At 36.0% G+C, this 14,019-nt stretch overlaps 2 protein-coding genes across 2 annotated transcripts; one reads left to right on the forward strand and one right to left on the reverse strand.

The window, feature by feature from the left end:
• Nucleotides 1–791: 791 nt before the first annotated feature.
• On the forward strand, nt 792–6,923 carry LOC119083091 (multidrug resistance-associated protein 1-like). Its single transcript, XM_037192714.1, has 9 exons — nt 792–1,119; nt 1,189–1,488; nt 1,547–1,697; nt 1,756–2,141; nt 2,349–2,458; nt 2,516–2,773; nt 5,988–6,078; nt 6,162–6,311; nt 6,394–6,923. The coding sequence occupies exons 1-9, from the start codon at nt 1,090–1,092 to the stop codon at nt 6,436–6,438; spliced, it is 1,521 nt and encodes a 506-aa protein (XP_037048609.1). The 5' UTR covers nt 792–1,089; the 3' UTR covers nt 6,439–6,923.
• A 2,399-nt stretch (nt 6,924–9,322) lies between these two features.
• On the reverse strand, nt 9,323–13,528 carry LOC119083210 (UPF0764 protein C16orf89 homolog). Its single transcript, XM_037192877.1, has 6 exons — nt 13,282–13,528; nt 13,052–13,192; nt 11,084–11,227; nt 10,904–11,018; nt 9,832–10,001; nt 9,323–9,657 (listed from the first exon to the last, which is right to left on the reverse strand). The coding sequence occupies exons 1-6, from the start codon at nt 13,466–13,468 to the stop codon at nt 9,434–9,436; spliced, it is 981 nt and encodes a 326-aa protein (XP_037048772.1). The 5' UTR covers nt 13,469–13,528; the 3' UTR covers nt 9,323–9,433.
• Nucleotides 13,529–14,019: the final 491 nt, after the last annotated feature.

The following is a 14,019-nucleotide window of genomic DNA, read 5'->3' on the forward strand; positions in this document are numbered from 1 at the left end:
TTTAACTCATTAAGAAAATGGATTTCGATAAGAAATCGAAAGCTCACGAAAATCAAGTAAAAATTGAAAAGAAAAAAAAATCGAGAAAATTCGCAAAGATCGATAAAGTTTTCTCAAATTTGTGAATTCAAGAAAATTTTCAAAATTTTCTTAATTTTGAAAAAAAAAAAATCAAAAAGTACTTGAGCTGCTTAGGATCGACAGGAATCTCGGTTTTCAAAATTATTTCACCCATTCACCTTTCGAAATCTTTATTTCATTTTCCAGCCGTTTCAAGCTGACTTGAGCCGTGTTTTTGGCACCGGCTCGGCGGCGGCTTGATCGGCGGCTTATTTTCGGCGGCGCTCATGCCTGGGCTGTAATGTCAACAAGTGAAGTAGTAGATTTATTCCAAAAATTCCTGCCAGCACAAACACTACATCCATAACTCCAAATTCATTTGTTGAATGGAAATGTTTGTCAATAGCACTGCTTCTAGCATTAATTGGAAGCTTATGGTATCAGAAGTGTGCCGTACAAATAATAGCCATGCTTTACTATTTAACCTACAGTTAAACACATACATGTATCAAAAGTTGAATCCCATTTGACCCCTGATATACGAGTGTTAACGCTCGGAGCAGTGCTATGGTTTCACCTATAATTGCTTAACACTTTTGCATTGCATTTAGTGTTGCAAACCGTCGATTTTCTTGTCATTTTCTAACTTTCTTCGATTGATATCAAATAATCGAAGTGATAAATCAATCTAATCTCTCACACACTTACTCAGCAGTAACAGGTCTTGATTAATATTCGAATAGCTGTGTTCGAGTGAACTTTTTAAACTCAGCCAATTCTCAAATCCTTATCGGTGATGCGTTGGGTATTACGAAAGTGATACGTGAACTAAACGTTTTTTGTATTATTTGCTTTTGTTGATAACTCGGGAGATAAAAGATGAAATACATCACAACGTAAAATTCCCATGTGTTCGATCATTTAGTCATTTGATGTTTGCGGTGAAGTAAGGTTGTGTGTACAGTCGATATTGCGAATTTAAATTTTTTTGTTGAAAAATTTGCGAGAAAAAAAGTGAATGAAAAGAAAATGTTTGGATTTTGTGGATCGCAGCTGTGGGTTCGTTTACGTCAATCCATTAATAAATTCCAATTTCCTAATGGTTCTCTGTCCGCTAATGCATCGCAGGATTCGAATACAACCTGGCATACAATAGATCCACACTTTACACAATGCTTTGAACTGACAATACTCGTTTGGGCACCATGCTTACTCCTTTTCGTGCTAGCTCCACTGGATATTTACTACATTAGATGCAGCAAGTACGGCAATATTCCTTGGGGATTTATCAACATCGCACGTCTGGTTATTCCATCGCTACTAATATGTCTGTGTATTGTCGACTTATCAATAGCTGCAGCGTATCGCAGCGAATACAGCTTGCAAAATGTGTACATGGTATCTCCAGCCGTTAAAATAGTTACATTTGTAAGTGTCTCGTCACCATAAGTGTCAAGTGATTCCCTTGAAAACGATTTTCCTTTAGCTTCTAGCCATTTACTTAGCGTACCTGCACAAAGCTAATGGCATTGTATCATCGGGTAGTTTGTTCCTGTTTTGGCTAACATTGGTAGTGTGTGCGATACCACAATACCGTTCCGAGATCGTTCAATTTCAACAAAGAACTCCCACATTCGGTAAATTTGAAACAGCAATCGCAGCGAACGTTATCTCAATCGCTTTTTGTATGATTAGGAAGTGAAAAGATATCGTGGCATGACTATCAGTTTTTGAGCTACATGTTCTATTTTCCGTTGGTCACCGTACAATTGCTCGTGAATTGTTTCTCTGATAAGAAGCCCTCGAAGTCAGCGTATGCAGAGCAAAGGCAACCGAATCCGGAAATCGAAGCCAGTTTTTTGAGGAAACTGTTCTTCATCTGGTTCGATTCGTTTGCGTGGATGGGCTACCGGACTCCATTGACGACCGATCATATGTGGGATATTCGACCAGAAGACACTACTCGAGAATTGGTACCCGGCTTCGAGAAACACTGGCAAGAAAGTGTTGAAAGTGGTAAACGGAAAGCGCATAGTAAAGCGAAGCCAAGCAAAGATGATTCGAATAACAAAACGACAAACGTAGGTCACCAACGAACAGGGTGAATTCAGTTACAGAATTTTCCGATTTTTTACCGAAATTTACCGAATTTATGATTCGGTAAAATTCGGTAAATATTCGGTAAATTCCGGTAAATTTTGGTAAATTCGGTAAATGAATTTACCAACAGACCCTGCTAATGATGAGCTTTTCGATTAATTATTCTTTGGAAATGTTCAAAATTTTAGGGATCGATTCTACCTGCTATGTTCAAGACATTTGGTGGAACATTTTACTTTGCTGGATTTTTAAAGTTAGCTCTGGACGTACTAGCTTTCGCATCGCCACAGCTTTTAAGGTACATTGATGGTCCGCTACATGTAAGAAGTTAAAATGCATAAACCGAAACTTTTAGCCTTCTCATCAACTTCACCGGCGACTTTGATGCCCCACTATGGCATGGAATCCTGTTCGCCGTTGGCCTATTTCTAGTTTCCGTTGGATCGTCCTTAATTAACGGTCAATTTTTGTACAAATCTTTTCTGGTTGGATTTCGCATTAGAAGTGCATTGATTAGTGCGATATACAAAAAGGCGCTGACCGTATCGAATTCTGCGAAGAAAGACACGACAGTCGGAGAAATTGTTAATTTAATGATCATCGATGCACAGAGGTTTGTTGGAATTTTTTCTTTTGTTTATTGCCGACACGATTAGTCGACGGAGTGGAACGCTGTCAATGAATGACCCCGCCTACACTATCAAAATTATAAAAAAAATTCCCAGAAAGTTTCTTTAGGAAAAGCTTCGAACTATGGAACGACCCATTATTGTCTGTCTCTATTGAAAGAGGGATTTTCTTTTAAAAACAGCCTACCGAAACCGGGTGCACTTTCCAGTTGAATTTTTTATATGTGTCTAGAACGGTATCCTGGACATTTCTGTGGATAGTGAGAGGTGATCGAAATTCCTCCAAGTATACTAAACGTAGAAGGACGTGTAAGACGTAGTTATGAAGGTTATTGCATGAACTTTCTGTTTAAAAGTCATCCATTCTGTGATATGGGTAGTTGTAAAAATGGATACAAATTTGATTATTTCTATGAACTTCTAGCGATTCCTCTGCATCCGGAACACAACAAAAAAATTCAAAAATCTGTTATCCCTGATCTCAATGGAGATTCTCCCTATTTGCCCAGAAAGAACATGCAATAACCTTTCCAATGACACCTCACAAGACCTTCTACGTTCCATGTGCCTGGAGAAATTTTCATTTTGGCTTCTTAGTCCAGCCCCTTGTGTCAATCCGCTCGCTTTAAGTTTTTCGAATTTTTTCTTTATCTCATGTGATTGAGCATGAAAAACTGTGGAACTAAATTTTTTTCTGGAAAATGGAAAATCGCTTTTCCGGTCGGAAGCCGGGAACCTAGAAGTTGAAGGACCCATAAGGAATGGGCAGTTGATAGGAACTGACCTCGTATTACCTCAAGAAAGACATAAATCCAGAAAAACATGAAAAAAATCCGATAAAAATGCGAGAAATCCATAGGTTCTAGAGCTGGGAAGACGATGGAACATCAGGAAGGAACGTAACACGAATGTATGGAGCAGTTAGTTATCACTATTTAAAACACTTCTGGTGTTAAATCGTCGAATTCAAAGTAGTTTAGTGCAAAATTAGGGTTTATTTTGACGAGCTATGCAAATTTGGGTATTGAATGACATCCACAACATCCAGAGCTAGATTTATGACTAGGATTCGATTCTAAAATGATGTGGACATGCTATTCTTCAAAATTCATCAGCAAAAATTAATCATGCGTCACTATTTTGCTCAGAAATAAATACTAAAGAATGTTGGAAAATATCAGTTCTAGGAACCGTGGAAATCCTGGATTATATCTCGACATTTAGAAAACGGCGTCAAGCCCGCCGGGCAGCATTCGAAAGGTACTGACTTAAGCTTTCTAAGGAATCCTCATTTTTCGAAATCAGTTTTGAATTGACGGTGTGAGGTGAATTCAAAGTTTAGGAATTTTCAGGGTCATTTTTTGGGAAGATTCCTATATCGACGCCATTTTATTTTACAAAAAAAAAAGTTGTTCCACGAAATGTTGGTATTGAATCAGGCTTTCAAGGAAAAAAAGAATTTTTGGATAAAGTTGTCGCGTTCGATAGATATTGGAGTTTAAATTTTTTCGTATAAACCGCTTTTCCGGCCGGAAAAGCGATTTTCCATTTTCCAGAAAAAAAATTTAGTTCCACAGTTTTTCATGCTCAATCACATAAGATAAAGAAAAAATTCGAAAAACTTAAAGCTAGCGAGCCGACTTTTTCTGACACAAGGGGCTGGAATATCTAGGGACACATAAAAAAGTCCGCTGGAAAGTGTGTCCGATTTCAGTAGGCTGTTTTTCGAAAGAATCCCTCTAATTGAATATGGATACTAATAAACGACCGATAAATTAATTCAAAACTACCGATAAAAAATAATAAATGACCGATAAATACGGTACCGATAGAAAATAATAAATTATCGATAGACAAATTCACAAGTACCGATAAAAATATTCAAAAGTACCGATAACTTTTTACCGATAAAAAGTGATAAAATACCGATAAATTAATAATTTTACGACTATTCATCGGTCAAATTCCATTTTCTATCGGTAGTTTATTACTTTCTATCGGTAGTTCATCACTGGGGCCTTTCTGTTGATTTTTCTTCGATTTCAAATGGAAATTTTTCTACTGTAATTCTGTTATTTTTTTTCGATTTCCAATCAAAATTTTCCAACTGAGGCCTTTCTGTTAATTTTTTTCGATTTCCAATAGAAATTTTTAACTGGGGCCTTTCTGTCGAGCTTTCTGTTAATTTTTCTTTGATTTAGAATCAAATTTCGTCTACTGAGGCCTTTCTGTTAATTTTTTTGATTTCCAATAGAAATGTTTCCACTCAGGACCTTTCTGTTAATTTTTTTCAATTTTCAATCAAAATTTTTCCTCCTGAGGCCTTTCTGTTGATTTTTCTTCGATTTCAAATGGAATTTTTTTTTCAAAATTTTCCAACTGAGGCCTTTCTGTTATTTTTTTTCGATTTCCAATCAGTAGGATTTACCATAAGTTCGCTAAAATGGGCTGCATTTGTTTGAACACCAAATGGTTGAAATTTAAAAAAGCCCTGCCGGGACTTCGCCAGACTGAGGCAAAAGGCCCTTCGGGAATCGCCCGAACGCCCAGTATGGCCAGTTCGGGCCTGGACGGGGAGCCTCACGACATTTACGACATTTATAAATTGGTTTTTGTTGTGTTTTCATTTCTCTATTATTACTTCCGTTATTTTTTTCTATTTTGTTTTTTATTGTCTAAAAAATCTTGAGCACTAAAAATTTATGTTTGACCAATCGATAACAACAATTGACTCAATTGCACGGTGTACCGCGAACCATGTATAATGCGTAAATTTGAAGAACAATTGACCATTAACATTAAGTATTATAAACTGCCGATAAAAAAAATTAAAGTACCGATACAAAATAATGAACTACCGATAAAAAATAATTAATGATCGATAGAAAGTATTAAACTACCGATAGAAAATAATGAATTACCGATGGAAAGTAATAAACTACCGATAGAAAATGATAAATGATCGATAAAACGACCAGTTTATCGGTACTTTAGTACTTTTCATCGGTAAAAAGTTATCGGTAGTTTTGAATATTTTTATCGGTCCTTGGGAATTTCGCTATCGGTACTTTATTATTTTTTATCGGTACCGTGTTTATCGGTCATTTATTATTTTTTATCGGTAGTTTTGAATTAATTTATCGGTAGAATATAATATCCCATTGAATATCCCCTCTTGATGTCACCATTTCTTTACAGATTCTTCGAACTTATACAATATTTGCATATCATATGGGCTGGACCGTTAACCATTGCTTTGTCATTATATTTCCTCTATCAGATTCTCGGCGTACGTACACCCAAATAACATTTGCTATGAACTCGACCCACAAGCGAACATTCAAATTTCAACGAAAATCAAATCCATTTCAGGTAGCTGTATTTTCCGGATTAATCGTCATGATTCTGATGTTTCCACTGAATGCTTACATTGCAACGATGTTGAGGAATTATCAGATAGTTCAAATGAAACGAAAAGATGAAAGGGTGAAAATGATGAATGAAACGTTGAGCGGTATTAAGGTCAGTATGCTCGGTCTGCTTGTTAGATTAAATTGTTTCGAACAATTTAAAGACCAATTAAGCAGTGAACGTTTCCGCACAGGTGCTGAACAAAATTATCGAGAAATTTGTATGGAATATACTTTGAGTCGGCCGTTTTTCAGCCTGTAAGCAAATTTTCAACATGCGAGAAACATTTTTGTTTCTGAAAAAAAGTTATGACATATGCTGCTTATAAAGTGTTCAGTATAGTCCAGAGATGTTTTTAAGCCACTTTCCACAAAAATTTGGAGATACGGACTTTCGATATGGCGGTATAAAGTCAAACTTTTGTTTCGCGGAAGTCTTTAAAGACTTTATCTCCTGTAATGTCATAATATTCACAATTTGAGTGTCACTTTTAGAATCAAAATGGGCCAGATTTAAACACGTCATTCACAGGACGTTACGTTTATTAACTGAAAATTTCGACAATTGGTCATTTGCGCATCGCTATCTTCGATATTTTCTCATTTATTCACGTAAAACTTCGATATTTTCTCATTCATTCACGGCGAACTTCGATAATTTCACATTTATTCACTGAAAATTGACAAATTCTTGACAGTGTACTAGATGTGTGTTTCATTTGTGGGGAATATGAATGAGTGACGGTGTCATAGGAGAATGGAGTTTAGAAACTAAGGGTAAAATCTACTACAATTTAGTACTTTTCTTCATAAAAAGACTGCTGTCACTGAATTATTTTTTCATGAACAAACTTCACTGCTGTGACATTTCATGGGAATGAATCAATGTGAAGTTGTTACACAAAAAAATAGTACAGTGAGATTGAAGTACTATAAAAAAAATGTGGCGCCTCTACAGGCCAACCGACTAGCCGAATGGCGTGTTGATGTTTCAGTTTGATTTTTTTAAATTGGTTTTTATGGTGATTATGACATTACAGGAGATAAAACCTTGTTCCTAACACGGTAGTAAATGGGGGTTTTGCGCACACGATGTGTTGCCGAACTCGCTTCGCTCGTATCGGCAATCTCACATCTAGTGCGCAAAACAATCCCATTTACTACCTTATTATGAAAATAGCTATTAAAAATTCATTTCTCGTGAGTAAAAAAATATTTTTTCTGGTTTTAACTTGTTTTGTATACTTTGGGGTATCTGGAATGTGGTGCAAATAAATTTTCAAGAATTTTTTCGGTTTTTCTCGATTTTCTCAAGTCTTTGACATTTTTTCGAAAGGGACTTTTGGGACATAGAGGACCCCAAGGTCAACCGAAAACCGTCGAGTTCGCTTTTGTTCCGATTTTTGCGATGTCGTTCGTCCATATAAAAATTTCTAATTGCCCCATACTAAAAGAAAATAATTCAAATGAAAGTGGCGGAAATCTCGAGAAGTCACGAGTGACACGAATAGTCACGAGCAGTATGTATGATTATGCGTCGGACATGTACAATATACATGTCAGACGTTGGAATATACATATCTGAAGGAAGACAGAAATGAAGCTGCCTGTCAGCCATTTGATACATACTGGACGTATGTTGACGAATTTTTTTTAACAGTGTACAGCACAGAATTCAGCGTCAAAATACACGCAAGTAGCACATAGCAAGGTTCTTTCAGAGCCTTGGCACAGAGTACATAGTATAATTTATGTGCGCTGTGTTACTTACGAGCGCTGACCACCATAAGTGATAAAATATGAAAGAAGGGTTCTATTGTACTATCTTCTGTACTCTTCTCTTTCATGTTGTGCGCGTAACAAACATTGGGCTCGTAAATAGTGCTTTTCCCCGAAATGTGTCCAATTCATTCACTATGGGAGGACGGGAAAAAAATTGTTATGATTTTTAACATTTTTTACAAACTGCCTAGCGTAATTGACATCTTCCTAAGAAGCGACTAAACCTTATATATTACCATATTCCAATCAACCTTTACAATAAAATCAGTTGAGACGATATTTTCGGGGGTTCGTTGCATAGCAAATCTCAAGACACATCGCCTTAAAGCATTAATTAACGTTACTTTGTAACACATAGTTTGGAATGAGGTATCATCATAACAGTTATATAATACCTTCACTGTTGTAATTATGAGAATGAAATCCGTCCGTTGTAATACATATTTTCCATCTTGAGCACAGTGATAAATTTTCTACTTTTCGTCTCTTTCGTCTTCTGTAGAGATCAAAGAAATAAAAAGTACGAGGACTATGCTGACGAGAAAATAAATGATGACTCAGTTCAACTTATGAATACAAAATGAAAAGTGGTGTTGAGATGGATGCACACGGAAAATAATCATTAAAAGTTTGCACTTCCTTTTGTTGTACTAAATTGAAATTATAGTTGTTTCTAGTAAATATGTCTAGCAGTACCTTTTGTGTCAATTAACGTTTGGCTGAAATATTGGATTCAAAGCACCTTTTGTGTTGAAATTTAGAAATGTTCTGACCCGGTCGGTTTTTGATAAATTGCATTTAGAAGGCTCAAAAATCAAAAAATTTAAATTTTTGACTCTGGTTTAGGACTTATCTCTACATTGAGATATGAGTAAGTGAAAACAAAAAAAAAATGAAAAAATTTGCCTTCGTCGGTTTCTATGACTTCCTTCCCCTACAAAGCGCCTAAAAGATCGTCTCCTCGTTGGGTTACTATAGTCTCAGCTTTCCAAACATGCATGGGTGGTTAATGGTGATGCGATGAGTACACTTTTTGCTTATGCAAATGTGACCGAGACTATAGCAGTTAGTCACTCTACTGAAACAATTCTGAATGTAGGGAAAATCACTCTTCCTTTGATTGACATCTCACTTAATTAAGTCTCTTTAATACACATCGTAAGGAAGTGCGTAATTTATTGGTCAAAAGATTTTCCGTCTGCTTACAGTAGTATTGACCCGTTACAATTCATCGAGGCTCAACCATTTTGGATTACATCAAAGTAATCTCAAATCGTAGGAAATGAATTTGAATTTTAAGAACATTTGAACGTGAATAATTCCCGGAATAAACATATTTTGTGTAAGGTAAGGAGTTATATTCGACTTACCATAAACGAAGCACCGCACTAGCGAGCATGCAGTTTATTTATTAAGTCAAAGGAATGGCTAGCACTGAGTCTTAGAACTAATTTAAATTTCTAAAAGTAGAATTCTGATGAACATACTGATTGCAGCAGCTGCAAGTCCAGTCATATGATCGGAACAGTTGTCCCGTAATATCACCATGCTTCTCTTGTCTCTGCGCTCACCATGATATTCGTAGCATCCGCTCGCCGAATTCTGCCATTCGACAATATTCCTAATCCATCGTTCTTCCAAAAATTCGGCATATCCATTGAAGCCACACAGCAGCACTAAAACACGGCACAAAAGAAAGAAAAAACTTTTCGTTTGATTTTAGTTGACTACACATCGCATTAAATCCTCCTCAACACACTCCGCGATGTACATTTTAGAAATTAATATAAATTCAAGTTCGAAAATATGATTTTTAATGTAAATATTTATATACGTCGTCCAACACTAACCTTGCTCCAACAGTAAATCATTCATGTCTGATGGAAATTCCATTTTGTAAATCAAAATACTTTCTTGATAAATATGCGAACAGAGCAACGTAATTATTGCTCGGACCGAAGAATATGGTTCGAAATTCGACGTACAATTGCTTTGCGATAAAACAGTGTAGTACAACAATCTGGAATTAAATTATTAAAAATCGTCGGATTTTGTTTATAGCATTCATGATACACAAAGCCGTCAATGATTTTAAGAATTTTTATTTTTTTCAAAATCAAAAATAGAGAGCAAAACAGACAATGGTTATTTGGATCACAAGGGACGAAAGTAAAAAAATTCAACCGTGTGCGAAGTTTGCAGCCCGTGGCCGAAGGCCAGGGCGGCAATCGCACAGGTTGAATTTTTTTACGTCGTGCCATGTGATCCATACAGCTTTTCATTACAATAACTACTAAAATTGTAATTTGAGCTTCCTAAACACGTTCCAACTGATGAAATTTACCGAAATATGCTGAAATATGCGGGGGTCCAGGGGCGGCAGCCCCCTGGTATAAGAAAAAATAATAAATTATTGGCATCGTTCTTTTCTATCACAACAATCACAGCGATCACAACGACACCAGACTGAACACATGTTGTTGCTGTCATTTACTTTCGCATCTTCGTTTGAGAGCCGAACGTACTTTCGCTCCTCTGTTGTTGCTGTCATTTACTTTTTCATGCTTCGGGGCCGAAAATGAGGGCAATTTTTCGAATTTTCTCGGGTTTCCGGCCCTCTGCATGAAAACTCACATGTGCACCTGTTTGGGACGGTTGATTTAAGGCACTTTCGCTTGTAGACCTCACTTCGTTCGGCCTACAATCCGCGAAATTGCCTAAAATCAATCGTCCAAAACAGGTACACAAATGAATATCGCATCCTCGTTTGGGGGGCGAAAGTACTTTCGCACCTATTGTGATGTCGTGGCTTACTGAGAGTTGAATTTTTAAACTTTCGCATCTCATTCGGGAAGCGAAAATTACAATTTTCGTAGTTAGTGTAATGAAAATTCATTTGCTGGTATAAATTGAGAAAATTACTTGTGAGTCAATTGATAGCCGTACGATTCGATTTTCCATGACATTATCGCCGAGCATATGGAGCTAACGAAACAAACGTTCGAATTTGAATTTAACAATTCGGCCAAACACACATCTGAAAATCGATCAATCGAATAAAATAAAATTAATTTTCTTTTCACCGTTTATCTCGTCCACAACCTGATTCCAGTGCAGTTGGCGACCCGGTGTCCACTTTGTACAGATATTCATCATATGTCATGAATGGTTGGTTGGCTGTGAAAATTTCACCGTATCTGACTTTCTCAGCTGGCACAAAGTCAAACTCCAATAATTGCTGGGAAACTGGAAACAAGAGGAAATAAGGATGAATCGGTGGCACACGAATGGGAATAATGTGGCTCTTTTATAGACGTGATGGCCATTCTGATTGGTAGAAACATTTTCCCAAAATTTTCAGATTTTCGCATTTGTTCTGATTTGATCAGAGCTTCATTATTTCCATATTTTTCAAGAAAATTTAGGGAAACTTTGGAAAACTTAATAAAATTTGATAATTTGGGAAATTTTCTTGAACAATTTTGAAAAACGTGAAAAATTTTGGAGACATTTTCCTCAATTTCTCATATTTTCTAGGAAAATGTAAGAAAATTTCAATAAAATGTTTCCGAAATTTTTCCTAATTTTCCTGAAAATTACAGAATTTCTGACGGAAAATGTTGGATTTTTAAAATTTTTCCGGAAAATTAAGGAAAATTTCTCTCATTTCCCAATTTTTTCATGAAAATTAAAAAAAGTGGAAATCTAAGAAAAATATAGGAATGTGCAAAATTTTGGAAACATTTTCCACATTTCTCAGAAAATTGATGGAAAATTTGAGAAATGTGATCAATTTTACTGAAAAATATGGAAAAATGTCGCAGGCTCAAGTGAAAAATTGCTATTTCCTAAATGAAACTTTCCTTGATTCGAGCAAAAAGTTGAGAAAAAATCATCAAATGTCCCAACTAAAGCTAGAATCACCAAAAAAAAAAATCGGAACAAAAATTTTGTTAAAGGAACAAACTCAATATGGTCGTTGAATTAGCTTCTAAGTTACATTTTGTAAAAGGGAATCTGATAGGGTCGTTCCCAAACTGCAAATACCCGAAACATTATTAACAAAAATAGAAAGGCCAGCGCCGGTTTTTTTTACGTTGCGATTTAGCAACGGACTAAATGCAACAGTAGAACACACCCACAGCGCGAGCCTAATAAACTAAAAACTTCGAAAAGATTCTTGAAAAGATTTGAAAAGAACAAACTAAAAAGCTGAAATACCTACCAAGAGGTACTGAAAGTGGCTGAAATGCCCATAAATTCAAGAAGCTCAAATGCCTATAAGTGTTAGCAACTTAAGCTGCAATAAACTCTTAAGAAATCACAGTCAAAACGTTTACAAAAAAATCACAAAAAATTAAACAGGCAAACAAGAATTCACAGGTAAAATGTCTACAAATTCAAGAACTAACAGAGCAAGAAAGCTCTTCCATTACCCACCCACATCGATCACGTGAAGTGAAAACAAAGAAGCAAAGACGCTGTTTCGACCTCGGGACTCAGTGGCGTGATCCAGCCATCATCAGTTGTTTCCAACTGATCCCTTCCCAAGGAAGTAAATTTTCGATTGAACGAGCATTGAAAATTTACAATGAAAATTTGCCATCTACTGATGGAATGTTTGGGCGCAAACGGAAAGCTACTGTGAAGGGAAACCCGAAACGTAGCAAGAAAACAGTGAAAATTCAGTCAATATTCAAGCAAATAAACAAAAAGGCAAACAAAACAGAAACCTTCACGATGCACTGACGATCGAAATTCATCCCCCCGGCGAAAATTATCATCACCGTCAAATGTCCCCATCAAAGCTAGAATAGTGGTTTTCTATGTATCACTCCACAATCATGATTCATGTAGCAACTATAAGAGATCCAGAACGGTCTACGTAGAAACTTTGTAAGTTTTCTTTTTAAATTTAAATTTTGTTAGAACAATGGTTCCATATACGGAATGGAAATATGGTTTCTTGTCTTTATTGTTCGTCGGAGTATGATATGATAAGGAATAGCTTTATTCAACTGTCACATCAGTCTATAATTCCCACAATATGTGAATGTGAAAATCACTTACCGATTGTATTGTATGAGTTTGCTGATCCACTACTATTTGATTGAATGTTTATTTTGTTAAAGTCGTCCAAAAGCTCATTAATTCGAGTTGCAACAAATGTTTCACTATCAACGCAACCATCATATGTTGACTTAAGTAGCACTGGAAAATAAACCGAAATTCCCCAATTGTTAATTGTATTCTGGTCTACTGCGAAATTTTAATTAAAACACAAAATTTCAAGCGTTTACACTTCACAAAATGAATTCCCAGCATTGCATCTGGTGTGCGAGATTGATTATTTTGATTGAAATAAACGGATAGTAGCTTCAGCGAATTGAACAAATCAATTGATTCGACGCCGGCAATTATTGATATCATTACGCTGATCCAAAATAATAAATACCAAATGGTAAGATGCAAATTGAATAGCATCATAATTTCACACCAGAAATCAAAAGAGACTTGGCTGTTTAAACTTTATGGAGCAGCTCTTTGTGTTCAATGAAGCGGATGAGAATAACAAAAACTGTACGAACCGAACACACACAAAAAAAAAAAACAGAAAACCATTTGAAAAATGTATGTTTTCACTCGCATTTGCATGAAATATATTTTCATTCTTTTTTGTTTTACTATTTGTTTGCTTGTGCGTACACTTTGACTTCCTTAAATCGTTTCCTGGCGTTGAAGAAGAGAAACGACTGTGTGTGTTAAAAGAAAACTTTTTACTTCGAGAAATGGCATTTCGTTTATGTTTATGCAAATTTAAAGAAATCAAAATAAATGTAAGATTCTACCTACGACTCAAAGATGAAGTGTGTTCTCTGTGTGTAACCGATACTGAAACAGCGATGAAAATTATATTGTATTGTATGGATAGCACATTAACCTTGTTGGGCTTGAAATTGTGAAGAACGCCAGTGAAATGAATGCTTTTATTGTCGATTTTTGAAAAAAAAGGAAAATTTTGGGGGAAAATGCCGCGG

Source organism: Bradysia coprophila, unplaced genomic scaffold (genome assembly GCF_014529535.1).
Source record: "Bradysia coprophila strain Holo2 unplaced genomic scaffold, BU_Bcop_v1 contig_561, whole genome shotgun sequence".
Taxonomy (NCBI): Eukaryota; Metazoa; Arthropoda; class Insecta; order Diptera; family Sciaridae; genus Bradysia; species Bradysia coprophila.

Bases quoted from the DNA above. Each gene is read 5' to 3' on its own strand.
- LOC119083091 (XM_037192714.1), top strand. From the start codon at position 1,090: ATGTTTGGATTTTGTGGATCGCAGCTGTGG. The intron at 6,079-6,161 runs GTACGTACACCC...AATCCATTTCAG, and splicing joins TCCTCTATCAGATTCTCGGC to GTAGCTGTATTTTCCGGATT. The intron at 6,312-6,393 runs GTCAGTATGCTC...GTTTCCGCACAG, and splicing joins AAACGTTGAGCGGTATTAAG to GTGCTGAACAAAATTATCGA.
- LOC119083210 (XM_037192877.1), bottom strand. From the start codon at position 13,468: ATGATGCTATTCAATTTGCATCTTACCATTTGGTATTTATTATTTTGG. The intron at 13,193-13,281 runs GTAAACGCTTGA...TTTATTTTCCAG, and splicing joins GGGAATTCATTTTGTGAAGT to TGCTACTTAAGTCAACATAT. The intron at 11,019-11,083 runs GTTGTGGACGAG...ATCGATTTTCAG, and splicing joins GCCAACTGCACTGGAATCAG to ATGTGTGTTTGGCCGAATTG.